Source organism: Rhinolophus sinicus, chromosome 15, assembly GCF_057876585.1.
Source record: "Rhinolophus sinicus isolate RSI-liver-muscle chromosome 15, RSI-T2T, whole genome shotgun sequence".
Lineage (NCBI taxonomy): Eukaryota > Metazoa > Chordata > Mammalia > Chiroptera > Rhinolophidae > Rhinolophus > Rhinolophus sinicus.
Genome location: NC_142515.1, coordinates 112286719 through 112305350, shown reverse-complemented (window position 1 = coordinate 112305350; position 18632 = coordinate 112286719). Strand labels below are relative to the sequence as shown.

General features: G+C 46.5%; 2 protein-coding genes and 1 long non-coding RNA gene across 11 annotated transcripts in view; 2 read left to right on the top strand and 1 right to left on the bottom strand.

Moving 5' to 3' along the window:
* DCLK2 (doublecortin like kinase 2) overlaps nucleotides 1-9229 on the top strand; it is a 134622-nt gene extending 125393 nt beyond the window's left edge. For 6 of the 8 annotated variants that reach the window (XM_019722939.3, XM_074338453.2, XM_019722954.3 and 3 more), the window contains 4 exons: nucleotides 715-811; nucleotides 1454-1534; nucleotides 2692-2808; nucleotides 7915-9229. In XM_019722939.3, coding sequence (XP_019578498.2) covers nucleotides 715-811; nucleotides 1454-1534; nucleotides 2692-2808; nucleotides 7915-8142 — 523 coding nt within the window. In that variant the 3' untranslated portion in view covers nucleotides 8143-9229. Of the gene's footprint in view, nucleotides 1-714; nucleotides 812-1453; nucleotides 1535-2691; nucleotides 2809-5707; nucleotides 5791-7914 lie in introns of all 8 variants that reach the window. The other 2 variants (XR_012498191.2, XR_002136642.3) reach the window with 2 other exon arrangements.
* A 1453-nt stretch (nucleotides 9230-10682) lies between these two features.
* Nucleotides 10683-18491, top strand: LOC109442659 (uncharacterized). Its single transcript, XR_002136641.3, has 4 exons — nucleotides 10683-10782; nucleotides 13841-13933; nucleotides 15339-15381; nucleotides 18357-18491. It is a non-coding gene; the product is annotated as an uncharacterized LOC109442659 (long non-coding RNA).
* Nucleotides 15413-18632, bottom strand: part of LRBA (LPS responsive beige-like anchor protein) — a 561748-nt gene continuing 558528 nt past the window's right edge. For both annotated transcript variants that reach the window (XM_019722880.3, XM_019722903.3), the window contains exons 56-57: nucleotides 18235-18386; nucleotides 15413-16566 (exon numbers count right to left, since the gene is read on the bottom strand). In XM_019722880.3, coding sequence (XP_019578439.3) covers nucleotides 16476-16566; nucleotides 18235-18386 — 243 coding nt within the window. In that variant the 3' untranslated portion in view covers nucleotides 15413-16475. The remainder of the gene's footprint in view (nucleotides 16567-18234; nucleotides 18387-18632) is intronic.

The following is an 18632-nucleotide window of genomic DNA, read 5'->3' as shown; positions in this document are numbered from 1 at the left end:
CCACCAGAAATCAGGTCATCATTTATCCATTAGGCCCCAGTTGTGTGTGTGTGTGAAGGCAGCTTTGAGGGTGGAGCAGTTCGGCACAGGTTGGGGAGGGATGACTTTTTCATATGTTGGCTGCTTCATTGATCTTTGGCTGCTTTATTGGAAAATTGGAAAGAGGAATGGCGAGGAGATCTGACAGCTTTGCTTCTTTTCCACTCTGTTGCCATGAGAGATTAAGTGAGGGCAGATGTGGACATCGTTTGGTTTCCTGAAATGAGGGTTTATGCTTGTGGATCCCATTTTTTCTTGAGTCTTTTTTTAATGGGGGCAAAATATGCATAATGTGAAATGTGTCATTCTAATCATTTTTAAGTGTACAGTTCAGTAACATTAAGAAAACTCACAGTGTGCCAGCACCACACCATCCATCTCCAGAACTACTTCATCTTCCCACGCTGAAGCTCTGTACCCACTCAACAAATTTCTCGAGTCTTTGTCTCCTGTCTCTCTTCCTCCTTCTCTGTCCTCCTCCCTCTCTCAGTCTGATTCCCAGGCCTATGGAAATGTTCTTTAGTCCATTGATTGAGTAAAAGGAAAAAATGCAGTGGCGACATGAACTGCCCAAGCCAAAGAGAATGGACTCTTCTCCCCACTCTTCCCAGGAGCGTTTTGTTAAAAACCTGTCTGGTGACTTGGGCTCTTCTTCCATGTCTTTGTCACTGACAGTGAGAACAATCTGCAGGAAGATCTCTTCGACCAGATCTTGGCTGGGAAGCTTGAGTTTCCAGCGCCCTACTGGGATAATATCACAGACTCGGCAAAGGTACCAATCCAGGCCCGTTTCTGTGGGTTCCATTGTGTGGAGGGGGCCTCACATCACACGGGGCTGTACCATGTCTTGGTGTGGAGCTCCAGGTCTTCGGGACATTGGATATGTGGTTCTTCTTTAAGTTCATTCCATAGTAGAGTCTCTGAAACTCTTATTACCTAAATTCTGAAAGTTGGACAGGCTGTCTTGCCAGTCTGCCCCGACCATTGTTCCATTGCTCCTCTAAGCCCTAAACATTTGTTCTGTCATTTAATCAATAAATATGTATTGGGCAGCCATCAGAATATAAGAATGGACTCAGGACACATATTGACTCACCAAAAGGAATGATACTGCAGTGTCACACTGTGGAATGATGGTAATGGCCAGACGCTTACTAGAGAACATCTTGGTTTAATGTAGACTCAGGAGAGACCTTCTCTTCTTTCACCCTGCTGCCCACATGAGGCAGCTGTGTCTGTGTAATTGCCTCGTAGGCACCGGGAGTGTAGGTGATAATAGCTTTTCAGTTCAAATGGCTGAGCAGCTGTGTTGGTTGTACTTTGAAGTACTTGGTGCAAACTCAGATTTCTGTATTTTTGCTGGAATTACCCCCTTTCATGTCTGCTGTGACAATAAGTCTTTCTTTCTTTCCAGGAATTAATCAGTCAAATGCTTCAGGTAAACGTTGAAGCTCGGTGTACTGCGGGACAAATCCTGAGTCACCCCTGGGTGTCAGTAAGTACCCACATTTCCAGGGAATGCACACCTGTTTGTTTATGGCCAACAGTGTGCTTCCTTGCTGTGGCTTTTGCACAGGCCAAATTCCATGGCAGATAGCATGTCTGTCTTCTCTGATGAGTAAGTAGCCTGAAGGTAGCTCTCTGGGAGAAAGCAGTTGGCACCAGGATCTCCGCGTGTTCAGATCTGCTCTGTGAGTGACCTGGGCAAGTCACTGTCCCTTTCTGGTTCTCGTTTTCCTCTGCTGCAAAATGAAGGGTTTGGCCGGGATGCCTTTGAAGGAGCCTTTCAGATTTTCCTTCTGGGGTTTGAGGGTTTTGAAGATTTGCTCAGAGATGGGCATGTTTCAGACTCTGATCTCTGTCTCCATGGCGCATGACCACAGGAGACCTCCTGCTGTGGGTGGGGAGGGGAGACCCATCCCTTCCAGCACCAGACAGAGGCTGTGTCATGTGAACGAGCCTTCCTTCAGGCATGGGTTTAGGGTAAACAGGGTCCTAGAACTGGTGACACTGGGAAAGTTTGCACTTCCCTCGTTCCTGGAGGCTCCAGGATGGTGAGGTTAATTTTACTCTGTCAAGGGCTTTTGCCGACTTGGGGAGCTCCCTGTGGATCTCTACTACCTCTGCCATCCCGCATGTCCTGACATCGGGGTTCAACTGCTCTGGATCCTGCTGAGTGACTTGGCTCTTGGACCAAGTAGCTGAGACACCACGTTATTTTTATGAGCAACAAATGCTAATAACTAACTGAATTATTGATTAAAACGATAAACTGTTCATTAATTTTGATGTTTCCATGGGAAGGACCTGACTAAATGATGTGGCATTTGTGCTGTGGTGGGGGAGGGTCTCAGAACCCTGGAGAACGTCCACCTTGTGCCTCTGGAGACTTGTGCTCTCTCCTTGGCCTACCCTGGACCCAAGGAGCAAGGCGAATGGGATAGGGTCTTGCTGAGAGCATGGGACTGCTGAATCACGGGGATTCTCTTTAAAAGGTCATTGTCCCCTCACCTTGAGGCTGAGTTGAACCCACTTAAGAAGTGGTGGTGGTGGTGGTGGTGGTGGTGGTGGATGGTGGGTGGTGTGTGCCTGTTAAGGAATAGACAAGTTAGGCATAGAATGAAAATCACTGTATTTGATTCTTTTCCGTAGGATGATGCCTCCCAGGAGAATAATATGCAAGCTGAAGTAACAGGTAAACTGAAACAGCACTTTAACAATGCGCTCCCCAAACAGAACAGCACCACCACGGGGGTCTCCGTTATCATGGTAAGTGGAACGCATGGCTCTGCCTTTGGAAAGCTGCAGTGTCTGGCCTGACTGCTCAGCCAGCATCAAAGCTCTTAAAGTAAATTGCCAGGAGCGTCCCCCACGTGGAATTTGGCGCTGTCCATGTTCCTCTTTTCACTTCAGAATTGGCTTGGCATGGGCAGTGCACCCATCTGGCCATTCCATGCCTTGAGTCCTGGGGTAGGGAAGTGTGCTGCAGGGACCAGCGAGGCCAGGCTGACGGGCCCAGGCTCCGAGGAGTCCCTGGCCCCATCTGGGCTCGGTGCCACCCTGGGCAGCTGCTTCTGCTCTGTCTTCTGGGAAGGGCTTAGCCCAGCTGGGATTTACAGTATAAGGAAGTAACTCCCTGCCTACTCAAGGCTGCAAAAATAGATTATTTGAGGTGTGAATAATTCCTTGGGACTTAAGATAAGAAACAGCCAATGTTAAACAAATGCCATTTAAAAGAAAAATCAGTATTTTGTGGCTTTTAAAAGTACAGAGCAATGTAAAAAAAGTTGTTTCAGGGTTCGTAAAAGGTTATGAGAAGCCAGTAACAGTGACCCCCATATTTTTTCAGACCTTCCTTCTTCCAAACATGTTTTTAAGGCAGCTCACCAAAATCCATAAACACAACCAATTAAAAGTGGCATTAAAGTAAGTTAAGTACCATTGACGTAAGTTCCGCAAAAGGGAAAATAAGGGCAGACAAATAAAACTGAGCCACAAGTGTGGTCAGCACGCCCAGCCAAAGCTGTCCAGCCCTGAGTCCTTGCTGAAATGGGCCCTAAAGGCAGCTCTGCACATCCCTGCACCTGTCACAGTGCCCGGGTACCAAGCAGCCAGCACCTTGGCCCACGCTTTCCTCTTTGCCCAGGCCCCCCCACAGGATCTGGGGTGGGTAGGGGGTCGCCTTCCTCAGAGCCAGAGTCAGCTGGAGTGTCTCCAGAATCTGACTTTCTGAGGACACGGGTGACTGAGTTGTTAGCCTGCTGGCCCCTCCTGACTGTGCTGGGTCTGACACCTGGGGGCCTAGCAGCTCGTGATGGGCCGGCTCCTCAGCTCCAGGATCTGTACCTCAGGACGGGCCTCTGACCTCCTGGGAAAGCCTTGATTGGGTTCCTCCCCCACAGTTGCTTATTCTCATGGCACTTTGTAGTCTAGGAACCTCAGAAGATCCAGATAGAAGTAGGAGGGAAAGCGCCCCCCGCCCCCACCTGGTAACTATGGAATCCTGTGGATGTTTGTTGAGTACCCACCATCCTCTTAGCCCCCGCTGGTCTGTCATTCTCCCCTCTCCCCCAGGGGAGGCTGCGTTTCTCTGGCAGCCTTCCTCATGTCCTCGCAGCTCCCTTACTCCTCCCCTGCTGGAAAGCGGGCTCTCGCCCCCTCTTCCTTCCCACAGACAAAGCTCGCGTACAGGTTCTTTTGACATGTTGCAGGACGTTGGGGAGCTCTGTGCCAAAATAATGGGAAAGCCTCTTGGATTGTGGTTTTCCTGGCATTTTAGGAGTGTTCTGTGGAAAGCCTGAGAAAGTCAGAGTTGTCACAGAAGTGTAGCTTGGACCCTTTGGAAACAACCGTCTTGACGGAGCCAACAGCATGAGAACATTTTCAAGTGATTCACTTAGGAGGCAAGCATTGATGGATGGGAGAAGGGGTGTACAGCCTTCCCACGTGCTGCATTGTTAGGCAGCTTCTGGGAAAATGTAGAAGAATAAAAACATTACAAATAGGCACACTTGACATGTAATGAAAAACCTGAAGAAGCGTGATTTGTTAGAATCAAAATTTAATAATTGGACATTAACTTTCATAGTCTCCTAGAGGAAGAACCTTTACGGGATTGTGCCCTGGGTTTATGAGAGTTTCACCCTCATTTCCTGGGTCACCTGTTGACTCAGGGCCCAGATAGGAATTTCTGGCCTAAGGCTGTGGCCTGCTGAGGTTCTGGAATGATCCGGCCCTTCTGCCGTATGGCCCAACATAGGCTCTGTTCTGGATAATGGCATTTAGAACCCCCCTCAGACAGAACCTATATCTCATGGTTGACAAATGGCATTTTTCCATTTGCTGATGGAGTTCCACAGTCAAGTTTCAAACTCCTGAAATTTAACTGAGCGTTTCTATCTATGATCTGTGATTATCGTAATCCCAATGGTGCTTGTAAACGTTTTGTGTTTACCTGTATGTTCAGTTGTCATCTTGAGCATGTTGGCAAGGCTCCATCTCACCCCGCGTTCCCTACACAACTCTGCAGGTTGTCAGCTCTGAGGAGCTGCTGAGGGACACGATCACATTCAGTACCTACAGGAGAATCAGTAAAGCTGATCTCTGGAGGTACCAATTCTCCATGACCAAAAAGCCGGCCTGGGAATTTTGGCTTATCCCCAAAAGCAGTGGCGAGAAGGCCTCTATGGGGACGTCATGCTAATCCTCACCCAGCTGAGGACCTGAGCCGGGGCATGGTTGTGTGGGGGAAGCTTGCGATGCTTCCATGCCGTTATCCTCATTCTGTTCACCATTACCATGTGTCTGTGTGTCCTGCCCTTGGGAACAGTTTTCAATGTTTTTTATATTAAAAATAAGCACAAATGACTCTCCCTGGTATTTATATGGTCTCATAACTGGAGTATGTCTGTGAGGCTAATATGGTTTCCTATAGATGCAAATGGTCGTGGAAACTGTGTAGACAGACCTGTTTGAGGTGGACGCCTCAGATAACTGTTGTGTAATTTACAGACAGAACCTTGCTGTTGACGTCTCCCCTACTGCTCTCTTCGCCTTAGCGCCCCAAAATTGGTGCCTGGGGTTCCAGTGAGAAAATTATAGGATAGGAATGGTAAATAACAGTGGAAGAAAGTAAACTTGATGCTGTTATCTGCGTTTTGTTTGACAGTTTGATTTGGCAGTTTGAGAGACACTCCAGAATTTCACTCTGTCCCCAGTTGAGACCATGGGGCGTCCTGAAGCAGAATTCTGGTATTCCACATGCTTTGCTTAGTCAGAGAAACTTCTTATTCTCAGCCCCTCTTAAACGTGCATGCTTGTCTCCCACTTCTGACACCAGTGTCCAGCTCTTAGCTTCTTGTCGATGTGGGTCTCCTGCACCTACTGACACCAGCCAACCACACCCTTGGAAAACTTCAGAAATTCCTCAGCTTGCCATATTATCATCTTCCTTCGCAAATCAAAAGCTGGCAGATCAAAAGCTGGGCAGAGTGTAGGAGGAAGACTCCAGCAGTTCTGATAAATGCTGTCTGTCACTTAGGTGAAAAGGCATCTTTTTTGTGAGTGACAGCGTGAGATGGGTACCTTTGTGAATAAAGGCTTTTATTCTCTTTCTCCAAGTACATTTGCAAAGTTGTGTTTTTATCAGTAAGACAGTAGTGTCAGCTAGCCTGTGGGATAAGAGAAGAGAATTAAATTGGGTAAGATTTTGGTTTAGGACAGGCCTGTGGTTTTGGACTGCACTTGCGTTTTCCCTGGCGCATCCTTAGTCTACTGAAGAAAGGACCAACAGTGCCTCTACAGAGAGGGCGTGTTGTCTGTCTCGGTAGGCTCGTCCCAGCCTCGGGGACTAGGAGGCGCCATCTTGTGGCAGAAAAGGGAATTACAGGAAACCTGATTCTTGTGTCTTGACTTCAGAGGCCATGAATTCAAATGTCCTGCTTTCCCCTCATAGAAGGGGTTATTCTGCTTTCGGGAGATGGGGGGAAATTTGGGCATGTTTTGGGCTTAATGTAAGATAGACAAAACTGTTTCAATCGTATTGCTTCTGTTTAAAGTAAGTCTAGTTTCTGTCCCTGCTTCTCTCTTCCCTTCTCCTGCCTCTCCCGCCGCCTGCATTGCTTGCCTCTGACTAGGTCCCAGGCAATGGTATGTACTAACGGCTCCGCGATGCTTTGTTGTGCCACACACATACATGTCCTCCTGACAGGAAGAGAAAAGGAGAAATGACTGGAGACTTGCTGGCTTCTTCTGCCCAGGAGAAATTTTGTGGTAGAAAATGTGAAGGCTGCCTCTTCCCATTTTCCGGGTTCTCACGGAGGGGTGGCGAGGCCTCCTCTTACACTAGGTGCTTGGAAGCTTGTTAAAGAGTGAGGCCAAGTTTCTGATTTGGCTTTTTCACAGTTACCTCTTCTCCAGGTCGATGAAATTGTCCTTGGGAATTACCAGATGTCTAGCTTGAGCCTGGGAGGGCCTGTGGAAAACATCCTCTTGACAGTTGACACCAAGTGCCCTGAAGGCAGCCACACAAATCTGTTTTAGTATAAAGCCCTGTCATGTATTCATATTTTCTGAAGAATCGGTGGTCCATTTCCCCCCTCTCCAGGGTAGTTAGATTACCAAATGCCTTCCGATGGTGTGCCTTGTAGCTGAAGGGAGCTGAGCGCTGGAAGCTCCCCCATGTTTGTAAAACCCTGTCAGATGGCAGCTGGCTGGGTCTCACTGGACAAGCAAGAAAGACTCACAGTTGAAACACAAAAGTAGACTATTCTAACCTCCTGGTGTAAGGTCAGAAAGCAAGGCAATTTCCTCACGTTTGTGGCTATTTCTTGTGCTCTCTGCGGAGTGGAGCAGATTTAGAAGTTTGGGGGTGTGATGAACTAAAAAAGAACAGGAGAGGGGCTCGTGAAGGACCTGAAAATGGGTAATATTGTACCATCGGATCCCCAGGGCTTTTCTAGATTATGCAGCCACCTGGGTTGTAAGGGGATTACGTATTTATATGACCTATGAGAAACTTTTCCATCTGTGATGGAGAACTTCCTTTAGAAAAGTTAACTGTCAAGTTCTAGCGAATATTCTCATAGGGTTTGCTTTATTGTCCCAGGATTCTTTGGGGCTTAAGGTCTGGGTCCAGGAAGAATTACTCAGGTGCAGCTCAGAGCTAGGCAAGACACCGAGCAGTGGGGGCAGAGGCCAGGCGAGGCCTGCTGCCCGGGGTGTGTGCTCTTAGGCCTCCCTTAGAAGAGGGCCTTCAGATTATTTCTCCTCTTCTGTTTCTGAGTCTCGTGCATGCTCTGTGTTGTGCTCTGTCGTGGTGGCTGTGCCCCGGGCCCTGGCCAGGCTGACGTGTCATCTCCGCTGGTTTCTCCCCAGAACACGGCTCTAGATAAGGAGGGACAGATCTTCTGCAGCAAACACGGTCACGACAGCGGCCGGCCCGGGACGGAGCCCACCTCTTCAGTTTCTCTCTCCACCGAGGAGACCCCTGTGTCTGGGGTGGCAGCCATCGCCCCTGTCCCTCCAGAACCTTCCACAGCCCCCTGCCCTCCTGTGGCCACGGGCTGTGAGCGAGCAGGGACCTGGCGACGTCACCGTGACTGACCGTGGCAGGCGGGCCTGAGCCGTGTCGCCCTCTCACGGCCGAGCCTTCCTCTGCTGACTGCTGGTTGTCAGGTTGCTGGCATCTCCGAGCTGCCAGGAGCCCAGTGCCCCGGGCTTGTCCTCCAGTTCCTGGAGGTGTCATATGCAGTCACAGCTTTGGTGACATACGCAGAGTGGCTTGTTTTAAATTATCTGTTTAGGTTCAGTGGACATTTTACAGCATCACCAGGAGAATGTGTAACTTGATTCCAGCATTTAATGCATTTTTTTATAGAAACACTTTGGATGAGCCAAGACCCCTCCCTTATTTAAGTAAACTCAGAATGCTCCTTTTTTCTTACAAAGAGCTTAAGAACTGCGGTTGTCCCTTGGTAGGTGTCCTGTGAGAGGTGACATGACACCTTCCTCTGCTGAGGGGGGCTGGAGGACTGGCTTTCCAGCAGAAGAAACGAGCAGCTAAGAGGACAGTCGGGTCACCAGACCCTAATCTCAGACTCCCAGACGTGCTCTCAGGTGCCCAGAGGAGCAGCCACACACAGCTTGGGGTGATGGGCTTGCGTAAGACACTGGGTATTTATTTTACACAGGCCACAGGGGAAGGGCACCTTCTTCCCTCGATGTTGTGTTTTCCCCCCAACTCTTCCCACATATGAATTAAAAAATGCTCATGAAGTTGTCCTTGGGGCTTTTTAATGAAAGGCCTGGTGTGTGTGGCATCACCATGGAGGTGGTTTCTCAGCACGCCAGCTACAAGTGGAGCAGGATAAACTAAGAGTAGCCATCGGTCTCCTTTCATCATCTGCTTTTCAGCTGGAGCAGGCGGAAAGGGCAGCTGTGGAGACGCCGAGGCACAGGCAGGACTGGGGCAGAAGGGGCCCCGCAGATACCCCGCTATTGACCCCCTGGAAGGCTGCTGGCAGTTTTCCACCACCCTGCTCTTTTTAATAACTGTACATAATCAGTGTATTTGTTTCACCCACTCATCTTCTAAACTGGTGGGCCCTGTAGTGCATTCTCACTGTTAGATTTTTGCCTCCTACAAGTGTACCCAACCCGCAATAAACTTTTCCTTATTGAGAAAAAATAATCAGGGTGGGCAGAGGTTTCTGTGTTGTTGTTTTGCAAAGGATGTGTGATCAAAGGTCCAGGTTCCGGCAGGTGCCAGTGTCTGCTTTTGTGACGTGTCGGGTCCATGAGGGGGAAGAGTGATGCATGAGAAGAACACGTGGAGATGTGTCTTGGTTGAAGTTTATTTGATTACAGGTGCAGAAGCTCACGTAGCAAACAAAAGCTAAGAATAAATGGACCATTGGCACAACAGAGGGAATCTGATGGAGCCAACGTCAGGAAGGTAAGGTTTTACTGGAAATGGGAGTCAGGGCAGCTATTCCCGTCTGCCTGTGTTTTTTCTCTCTCTCTGAGATTGTGCCGTCTCCTGTCTCTACTTGTTTCAGTGCATTTTGGCTCTTTTCTGTTCCCTCATAATGTCTGCTTGACTGTGGTCCTGGCCGTAGGTACTGCGTCTGTCCCCAACTTCTCGAGGCTGTACAGCTCCAGGGCTTGAAACCATCTACTTCGGCTGTGGACCTTTTAGTTCAAATAACTATACGAGGTGATTATACAATGATTTCTCTCTGGCACTAACCTAGGATCCAGAGGCTGGTTACAAAATATAGATGGGCTTCCTGGGCCCACAGCTGCAGTAGGTACAGGCTGTGATGGACAGGTTTAAAAAGTTCTGCTTATCTCTCTCCTCACTGACTTGTTACAGAGCCAACATTTTCATAGCTTCCAATGGAAATATTTTTGTTAATGGAAAGGAAGAGGTAACGTCAAGGCAGGGGCATAAAAATGAAAAGTGATGGAACAAGGCCTTCGGCACGGGTGAGAGCTTGAAACCTGACCCCCCTCCCTTGAGCTGTGAGGTTCAAAGACATCTACTAGAAACTTAAGAAACCATGTGGCTAGAGCAGTGCCTGTCATTGGTGACAGGATGAAGGCACATGCTCCCACCCTTGAGGCCACGCTCAGCTGGCCTGGGGCATGGTGGGGGCGGGGGTGGGGCTGGCCTAGGGCTGGGAAGTAGCATGGACTGGGTCTGGCAGCAGGCCTAGCAGTTCTTTCGTAATTCTCTTTATCCCACAAACACCAAGAGCAAGCTGTGGTATGAATAGAGCAAACCAAGAAGTTAGGGGACATAACCCAGGTCATGCACGTGGCAGGAGACGGAGCCACAATGCAGTTTTAGGTTCTGCCAATGCCAAAAGCCTGTGCTTTTTGGGAGTCTCCGTCATCCAGGGGGCAAATCAAGGCCTGGATGTGAATGGCCGTCTGAATAACGATCTGAAATAAAAGTTCTGACACAAGCACACTGACCATTCGCCCCTGCGCTCAGCAAATATTTATTGAGCTCTTAACTCTGTTCTCAGAATGTAAATACCGGTGCGTACGGGCTGGGTTCCTCTGCTTCTGTACAGGGAGAATGGTATGTGCTTATTTTATGTTCATTCCTTTATTTGAGCAGGTGATCAACGTCTAAAGAAACTGACCTTGGAATAGGGGTAGAAAAAGGCAGTGGTGACCTGCCAAAGCCATTGGGACGTGCCTGCTGGGCTCAGCAGTTGGGCCGAGATTCAGTGAGTGAGTGTGTATTTCTCTTTCTGCATAAAGGTTGCTGTGATGTGGAAATTTATGGATTGAAAGCATTGGGCAAAATTTTCCCAGAAATTTTTTAATGGATAAGGTTGTGAAATGTGAATTAGGAGAGAATGAGGACAGATGAACCATATGGAAAGAAAAACTGCTGATTAATATGTTGTCTTAGAGATTTCTAGAACAGTTTGCTGTCCCGTAGAAATATAATGTAAGCCACGTTAAAAAAAAAAAAAGGGAACAGGTGAAATTAATGGTATATTTTATTTAACCCAATATTTCTAAATATATACAAAGTACTATTTCAACATGTAATCAGTATAAAAAAAAATCATTGGGCTATTTTATATTTTTCTTGTACTAATTCTTTGAACTCGGGTATGTATTGACACTTAGGGCACATTTCAAGACTTAATAGCCACACGTGGCTACGCCTGCCATACGGGACAGCTCTGTCGAGACGCCACAGCTCTGTCTTTGTTCTGATTGTTTTGTTTTGTTTTTGGCATATGATGTGAGTGGTGATGTAGAAAGAATGCTTCTCCATGGCTTTATGTGGAATGAATGGATTTAGCATGATCTCAGCAGGTTAGAACACTAATCCAAATATGTGGTATGAAATCGAAGTGTGAAGCCCTGCGGTTCTGTTGCAGAAGTGCCCGAGGCCTGGGCGGGCACTGCTTCCCGTGAAAGGTCTGGGAGTGGAGAATTTCAGTGACCACTGTTGCATTAGGTGCCAACAGAGCTGCTTACATGTCAGCGTAATCTTCCACTGTGTCATGAGAAGTATGTGCAGACTGTGGGCAGCTGGAGTGGCGCCTTCATGGGTATGGAGTTGTTCTGGGGCCCTCGAGGTTTGTGGTGCTGGTAAGAGTGGGAGGGGTTTCATGTCCTGGCAGCCAAGGACTGGTGGGAAAAAGCACAAGGTATTAGTGGGGGAAACTAGAGGCTCGTCTGCAAGATGTCTTGGTTGTGCAGCAGGGGACAGACTTATCTCAGGGGCTTTGGATGGTGGCCCGGGGTCAGTGTGAAGGAGGCACAAAGGGCCAGGTGGGAGTGCAGAGCTGGGGTAAGATTCTAATCCCAGAGCAGTGTAGTGACAGAATTAGCTGCTTTCTAAAAAGGTGATCATCTCGTTCTTGGAAATGTCTACGTGCTAAATAAGAACCATGAAAGTTTTCAGTTTATAGTCTTTCATTTTCTCTCACTTGAGCCACACCACAGTCCTGACACAAAGATGCAACATCCCCACTTAAATGCAGAAACTCAGAAAGGGTCAGGAGCTCATCCAGACCTGCCTGAGCTGGGACTGACTTCTCCCGGCCCCAGGGCAGCTTCCTTATAACTGGGCTGGCCCCTAGGTGGTCAGAGATGCCTTAGAGGGGACATCTGTGCCACAAGGCGGCAGTCAGTTGGGAAGATACCTGGCAAAATGGTAGAAAATCGATGCTAAGAGGTTATCGGAGCAGGGGCATGTGAGTTTTGTTAGAGGAAGAGAATAATTCTCTGGAGGGAGGCTGAGGTATGCCACCACTCCAGTTGGTCTTGGCCAGTGGGTGTTAAGGGGCTATCTGATGATAAAATCTGCTGCCTTGAACTCAAAGGCAGTTAGCTATGGGGAGGAGTTGCCTCCATGGAACAGCTGAAGGGAAGAAAAGGGTAGGGTATATTTGGTAGCGTGATAGTCATTTGCTCCTGTCATGCCCCTTCCCAAACACAAGCCCTTTCATTTGGGATGGAGCTGGGCACTGCAGGCTTCCAGTGTGGTCGGATGGTTTCAGCTCGGTGGGCCGAGGTGGGAGGGTTGGGCACCTGTCTGTGCTGAGGCTGAAGTCGGGTCTGGAGAATGTCTTTCAAATTAGCCAAGTCCATAGCTACAAAACAGCCAGCTGCTTCCTGCCAGGTCTGAGGAAATAACAAGCCTGCCCAGCAACCCTAAAATCTTGGTTTTGGCAATGAAAAATTCCGAACTTCAGACGGAAAAATAATTAATGGTTCGGGCATATGACTGCTGAAGTCTCAAAATTCACAGGAACATTTGTAGATTGCCTTCTTCCCTTGCAGGAGCAGCTGGCTGTCTCAGGAAGAGAGCTTGCCTAGAGGCCAAACCACCCTGGCTTTCATTAGAGAGAAAAATGTGATGGCCCTTGGTGCAAGCAATCTGCATTTCTGGTTCACAACAGTGAGGGCTGGCAGGGATGGGTCAGTGTCATTCACTGTAGCCTTGAGTTTTTTAAAATAGTGACCTTAGGGGACCCAAAAATATGCATCATGGACTCCACCTTTCAAATCTTTAGCTTAAAAAATCCGAAAGTTGTGTCTTACTCATCTGAAAGGACACGGAAGAGGATTAAATCTTTTAATTTTGCTATTGTATTGATTTGTTATTTATGGTCTTTTCCTTTTTACAGTTAGGATGTTTTGCAACTTCCCCGCTTCCTCTGCAATGATAACTTATGATGCATATAGGATTAGCATCATTGCACTTTATGCTACAAAACAGGGAGGTAGCTAGGCTGGCTGCTCTCCTAGTTGAAGTAGAAAACTTTCCTTCCTCTGATGGGGAGAAGGGACAGGAATGGCCAAGGAGAAGCACTGGCGTATTTTTTGATATACATGGTTTATGCAGATTTTGAGATTTGAGTCACGCCTCCCTCCTTTCTGTGTGTGTGAACATGCTTTGGCCTAATGTGATGGCACGTGATGATCGGAGGCTGGTTGCTAGTCTCTGACCTAGAACACACACCAGGAACTGGCAAAGCTCCTCCGAGTTCCGTGGTGGGATCCTTCCAATTGTTGAAAGACACTTCTGCTTCTTGATGCAGAGGGAACTGTGTCTTCAGTCTGCTGTTTTTCAGCAGTGATGGAGTGGGCAGGGCTGACGCAGGACGGACCAAACCAGGTCCACGATTGGCATGGCCAGGAGCTCTTGAAGTCATGTCCAGAAAAATGTATTGAGGATACCGAGTGAAAATTTCTCCCCTCAGATACCTCTCTTGATTGATCTGTTTGTTGTCTGCTGTTTTAACTCAACTCTGCTGAAAAGGGTGCAAAGTGGATGTGCCATCTGGCAGCAGCCGCACGACCTCTGCCACCTCACTGGCCTTCTGACTGCAAAGTGGAGGACATATGGCACCAGGTATGTGAGGGCAGGCACCTGGCCCTTCTGCTCTACTCTGCTCTCGGAGCTGAATGGAAAAGGCCAGCCATGGGGTGTAAGTTACTGACCTCGTGTCCTAACAGCTCTTAGGTTCCCATGCAGGATACTTTGAATGTTCTTGTCCTGTATACTGAGAAGTGGAACTGAAGTGTGATGTAATTTCAGGGAGCAAAATCGTTCATTTTTACTGAATTAATTTATGAGAACATTTATTTATGGAGCTTTGCTGTATTTTGGGACTAAGATGCTCATCTAAGAGACGTATCGACCAGTTTGTATCAGTGTGTTTGTCAGATTTTCATCTTCTCTGTTCTCCAAGCCCTCATGCCGTCCGCCAGAGGTTTGGTGGTATTTCTTAAATTACAGAGGTGATTGGTGATATCTCAGAAAGAGTCAATACTGTCAGGAAAATCTCAATTTCTCAAGGCAATGCATTTTAAAACCAGCCATAAATCACTGTGCTTTCCTGAACATACCGCATTTTCCACGACATCCATTTACAGAATGTGCCCCCGCGTTTCCCATCTATTGTCGTTCATTCAGTTTCATCCCAAACCATGTCCACTTTGACTGGTTTCCCTAGTTGGTTTATATGTATTTACAAGGAGTGAAAATTGGATAAATGAATATTGAATAGACCCTAACAAATACTGTATGAAAGAGATGCTATCAGTGAGAAGTACTTGTGTTGTTGCCAGCCATGTTTGTTAGCGGAAAATTCAGGTGAGGGTCCAGAGTTCTAAGTTTTAAAAACAAAGGCAGTCGAGGCACAGCTTTTCTTCTTTGGCTTCAAGAGGAGGTTGCTTGATTAATTTTGCTTTAACAAACAAACGCTTGTTAAAATGGGATCGTTGAAATATCATATGCTCGGCATACGACTAAGCTATTCCTAAGTATGAGATCACAGGTTAATACCAGTGAGGATGTGGAGCTAATTTACCAATAATGTGGCTACTTCTTTGATTCCAAGACATACTTTCCCTCTCTCTCACATTTTACCATCTATCGTTTTCTTTAATGGTTTACAAAGCAATGGTGGATCTTAATGACAGTATATAAAGTTCCTTGAGTTCCTTGTTTGGTGATTTGTTAGACACAGGTTTCGTGTTCTCATTTTCATCTGTTTCAATAAGACGGAGCTACCTGGACAGAAAAGGCCCGTGTCGTGGTTTTCATTAAAGAGCGTCTCTTACTGGTGGTGGTTCAAAATCTATGAACCAGTTTGACTCTCTCTCTTTCTCTCTCTCTTTTTTTTTTTTGGAGGGGGGAAATAATTGCTTTATCAATGTTTTAAAATTAGAAAATATATTTCTAACAATTCAATTACTAATGTTATTTAATTGTTCTGTCAAACTGAGTTGTTCCATTCCAAATCTGCTTTTAGACAAGAGCTGAATGTGTGGAAAAGCAGAAGGGGACCCCTTTGGGTAAGTTGCAAGAGAAAATAGAGATGGAATGTCAAAGTGCACAACTTACAAAGAATTTATTTATGCGATACAGACCTTTTCTCAAATATTTTTCACAGAATTCCACACAGCAGTCTACTAGAAAAGTAGAATTATACAACACCAAAATAACATTGTTTCTTAGTACAAATTGCTAATCAAAAGGAAGGTGAAGATAGTTTACTAACAAATGGAAGGTAAGACAGGTGTGGCCTACCACAGCACCTGGTAGCCTCTGTTCTCAGACCTGGGCTTGGGGGAGGGGAGCACATGCAGCCTCTGCCTTCCTGCAGGGCCAAGTCAAACCTCAGGGGCAAGCTTTTGGTACTTGCAACTTTAAAAGAAAAACAAATGCTGTGAGCCCAAGAACATTTCCATCATTTCATTTTGGTGTGTTATGAAGACAACAAATCAGGAAAACATTTTAAATATTTCACACTTGCTATAACATTAGATCCTTTATGTTAACCACACAATAAAATAGCCTCCCCCGAACCATAAATTTCTAGGTCTAAAACATGCTTGAAGAAGAACAGTGATAGAAATAATTCATTGAGATGTCTTAAATTACATTAACCATAATTTAAACATCACTATTTAAATCCCCCAAACTTCAGTGCTTAAGAAGCACAATTGTTTGAAAAAATACAGGACCCAAAGTACAGCATAAAATTCCCCTATTATATTATAACCCATTTACCCTATTGTTAAAATCATATATTTCTCAAGATTACAGATAAATGGGAATTGTGTTTTTTCATAATATAGCTAGAATGGGTTTACTCACTCCACTGTATCTTTCCATAATTGGTGAAAATAGACTTCTCATTAGGACTAAAAATATAGAATTTTTTTTAAACTACAGAACCCAGCAGCCAGTTTTCTGCTTTGCTATACCACCCCCCCACCCAAAAAGTCAAGCAAAGTCTACAAAAATAGCAATTAACTTTAAAAAATATTTTGCTTCTTAAGCAAATTTAAGTTACATTCAGATGTGATTGCTACTTCTAAGAGAAAGCTGCTCCAGGGTGCCTCCCCGCCCCGCTGGGGGCAATGATGACGTGCAGCTGTCACCATCAGTAGCGGGTTTGATATTCGTGATGCCACCGGTTAAAGTCATTGTAGAAGAGAACGATGCTTCCTGAGGCCATGCCAGAAATGATGCATCTAGGAGAAAGACAGAGAGAAGGGGTTTGCAAACCTCTTCGCTTCCTCGGGATCTGTTACTGAAGAACTGCCCTCCCCAAACCGACAAGGTAAATACCAAAGATAGCAGTCAGCGCTGTAATTTGTGAAAACTAAGGTGTGTATTTTGATGACTAAATGCAGCCGAATTAAGCTTAGAGTGCCACCTCTGACGCTCTACAAGGATCCAAGCCATAGCTTGCCTTTTTATTGAAACTACAGCCAGTACATGTAGGCTGAGTCACTAAGACCAGATGAGGCTGGATAATTTCTAAGGGGGCCTGGGCTGGGGAGCCCTCTCTTTTATGTGAGGTGTCAGAATCAAAAGAAAGGATCACAATCTCAGGTAGTTGCTGGTGGAGGAAGCAGCAAACCATCAGTGACAGTTGTCTCTGACATGCAGATAATCAGTGAAAAGTAGGAAAGCAGAGCGGTGGCCGCAAGCTGTGCTGGGCTCTGCTCGGCAGGACAGGCCATGTGCATCGTGTGGCCGAGTCCTCAGACCACAGCAGCTTCTGAAGCGGTCACTTCAGAGGGGAGCTGCTCTCGGCACAGCCGACTGTCTCAGACCTTTCTCTGTATGGTTAGGTTAAGACCAGGCCTTAGAAGTCATATTCAGAATCCTTCCCACTACCTCATATCAAAATTAGGAACTGAAATGTGTCACATTACACAAAAACAGCCAAACACAAAAGATGGTCGCAATGAAGAAATGAGGGACAAGAAGCTGTAAGAGAAAACAAATACTAGCATAATGGCAAAAGTAAGTCTTATCAGTAATTCCTTTAAAAGTAAAGAGATTAAATGCTCCAATCAAAAGGCAGAAAATGGTAGAATGGATAAAAAACACGATTAAATACATGCTGTCTACAAGAATCTCACTTTAGATCTACAGACACAAACAGGTTGAGCGTGAAAGGATGGAAAAAGATATTCCATGCGAATAGTAATGAAAAGAGAGCTGGGGTGGCTGTACTAATATTAGACAAAATAGGCTTTAAGTCAAAATCTGTTATGAGAGACAAGGATACTATATAAATATAAAGGTTAATTCATCAAGAAGATAATGAATTACAAACATATGCACTAAACATAATGGTGATGGTTGTATAACAATGTGAATGTACTGAATGCCACTGAATTGTATACCAAAACAATGGCTTAACTGGTAAATATTTTGTTACCACAAAAAAAACAACCCCACAAAAAACTAAAATGAGTGACTGTATATTAAGAGGAAGTAAGACACCAAATAAAGATTATCATCCCAAAATTTACTACTTGGGAGGTTTTAGGAAAGATGCCAAATCTCTCAATGGAGCCCTCATGGACAGGGATACGGCCTTTTACATGAAACATGTTTACGGCTCTTACAACTTTGGGAGAAAAGGTACTTTAAGAAATCTAAAGAGCTTAACAGCACTGTAACTGGAGCCTTTGTTACTTAAGTCTTGTCTAATCCCGGAGACTTCCGCCTTTGTCTGAAGTGGCAATGCCATCAGACAGAAAATCCCTTTTTAGAGAGTATCTTGGAAACCTCAATATTCACTGGCTGTTTTCACAGCACAGGTGCCCCCACAGCCCAGCCCATTTGAGTAAATCCGCTCCAGTTTCCGCCACCTCCGTTAGCAGACCCGGAGGCCATGTTACCTCTGGTCATGAGACAGGGCCATGGCCCGGATCCCAGCGTCGCAGCCCGGGTAGGCAAACAGCTGCCTGAGGTCGCACACCTGCCAGACCATGACCACGCCGTTGTCTCCTCCTGTGAGCAGGTACTGCCCGTCCCGGCTCAGCTGGATGGCCTGTGAGACAAAGCGACGTTCAGGAATGCGGAGTCTCTAGCCCATGTTGGATGAGTTCCTGCAGGATGGCAGCTACCGCAGCACGCGGAGAAGGGAGAGGCCGTGTGCATGTGTCCTGAGCTGAGGACTTGGTGGAAACCAGGGGTCGTACAAGACTTCTGCCAGGTTTCAAAATCAAACGGACAGAGGTAGGCTATGCTGGAGTTTCTGCTTTTTAAATTCTTCCTTTTAAAGGAGGAGGGGGCA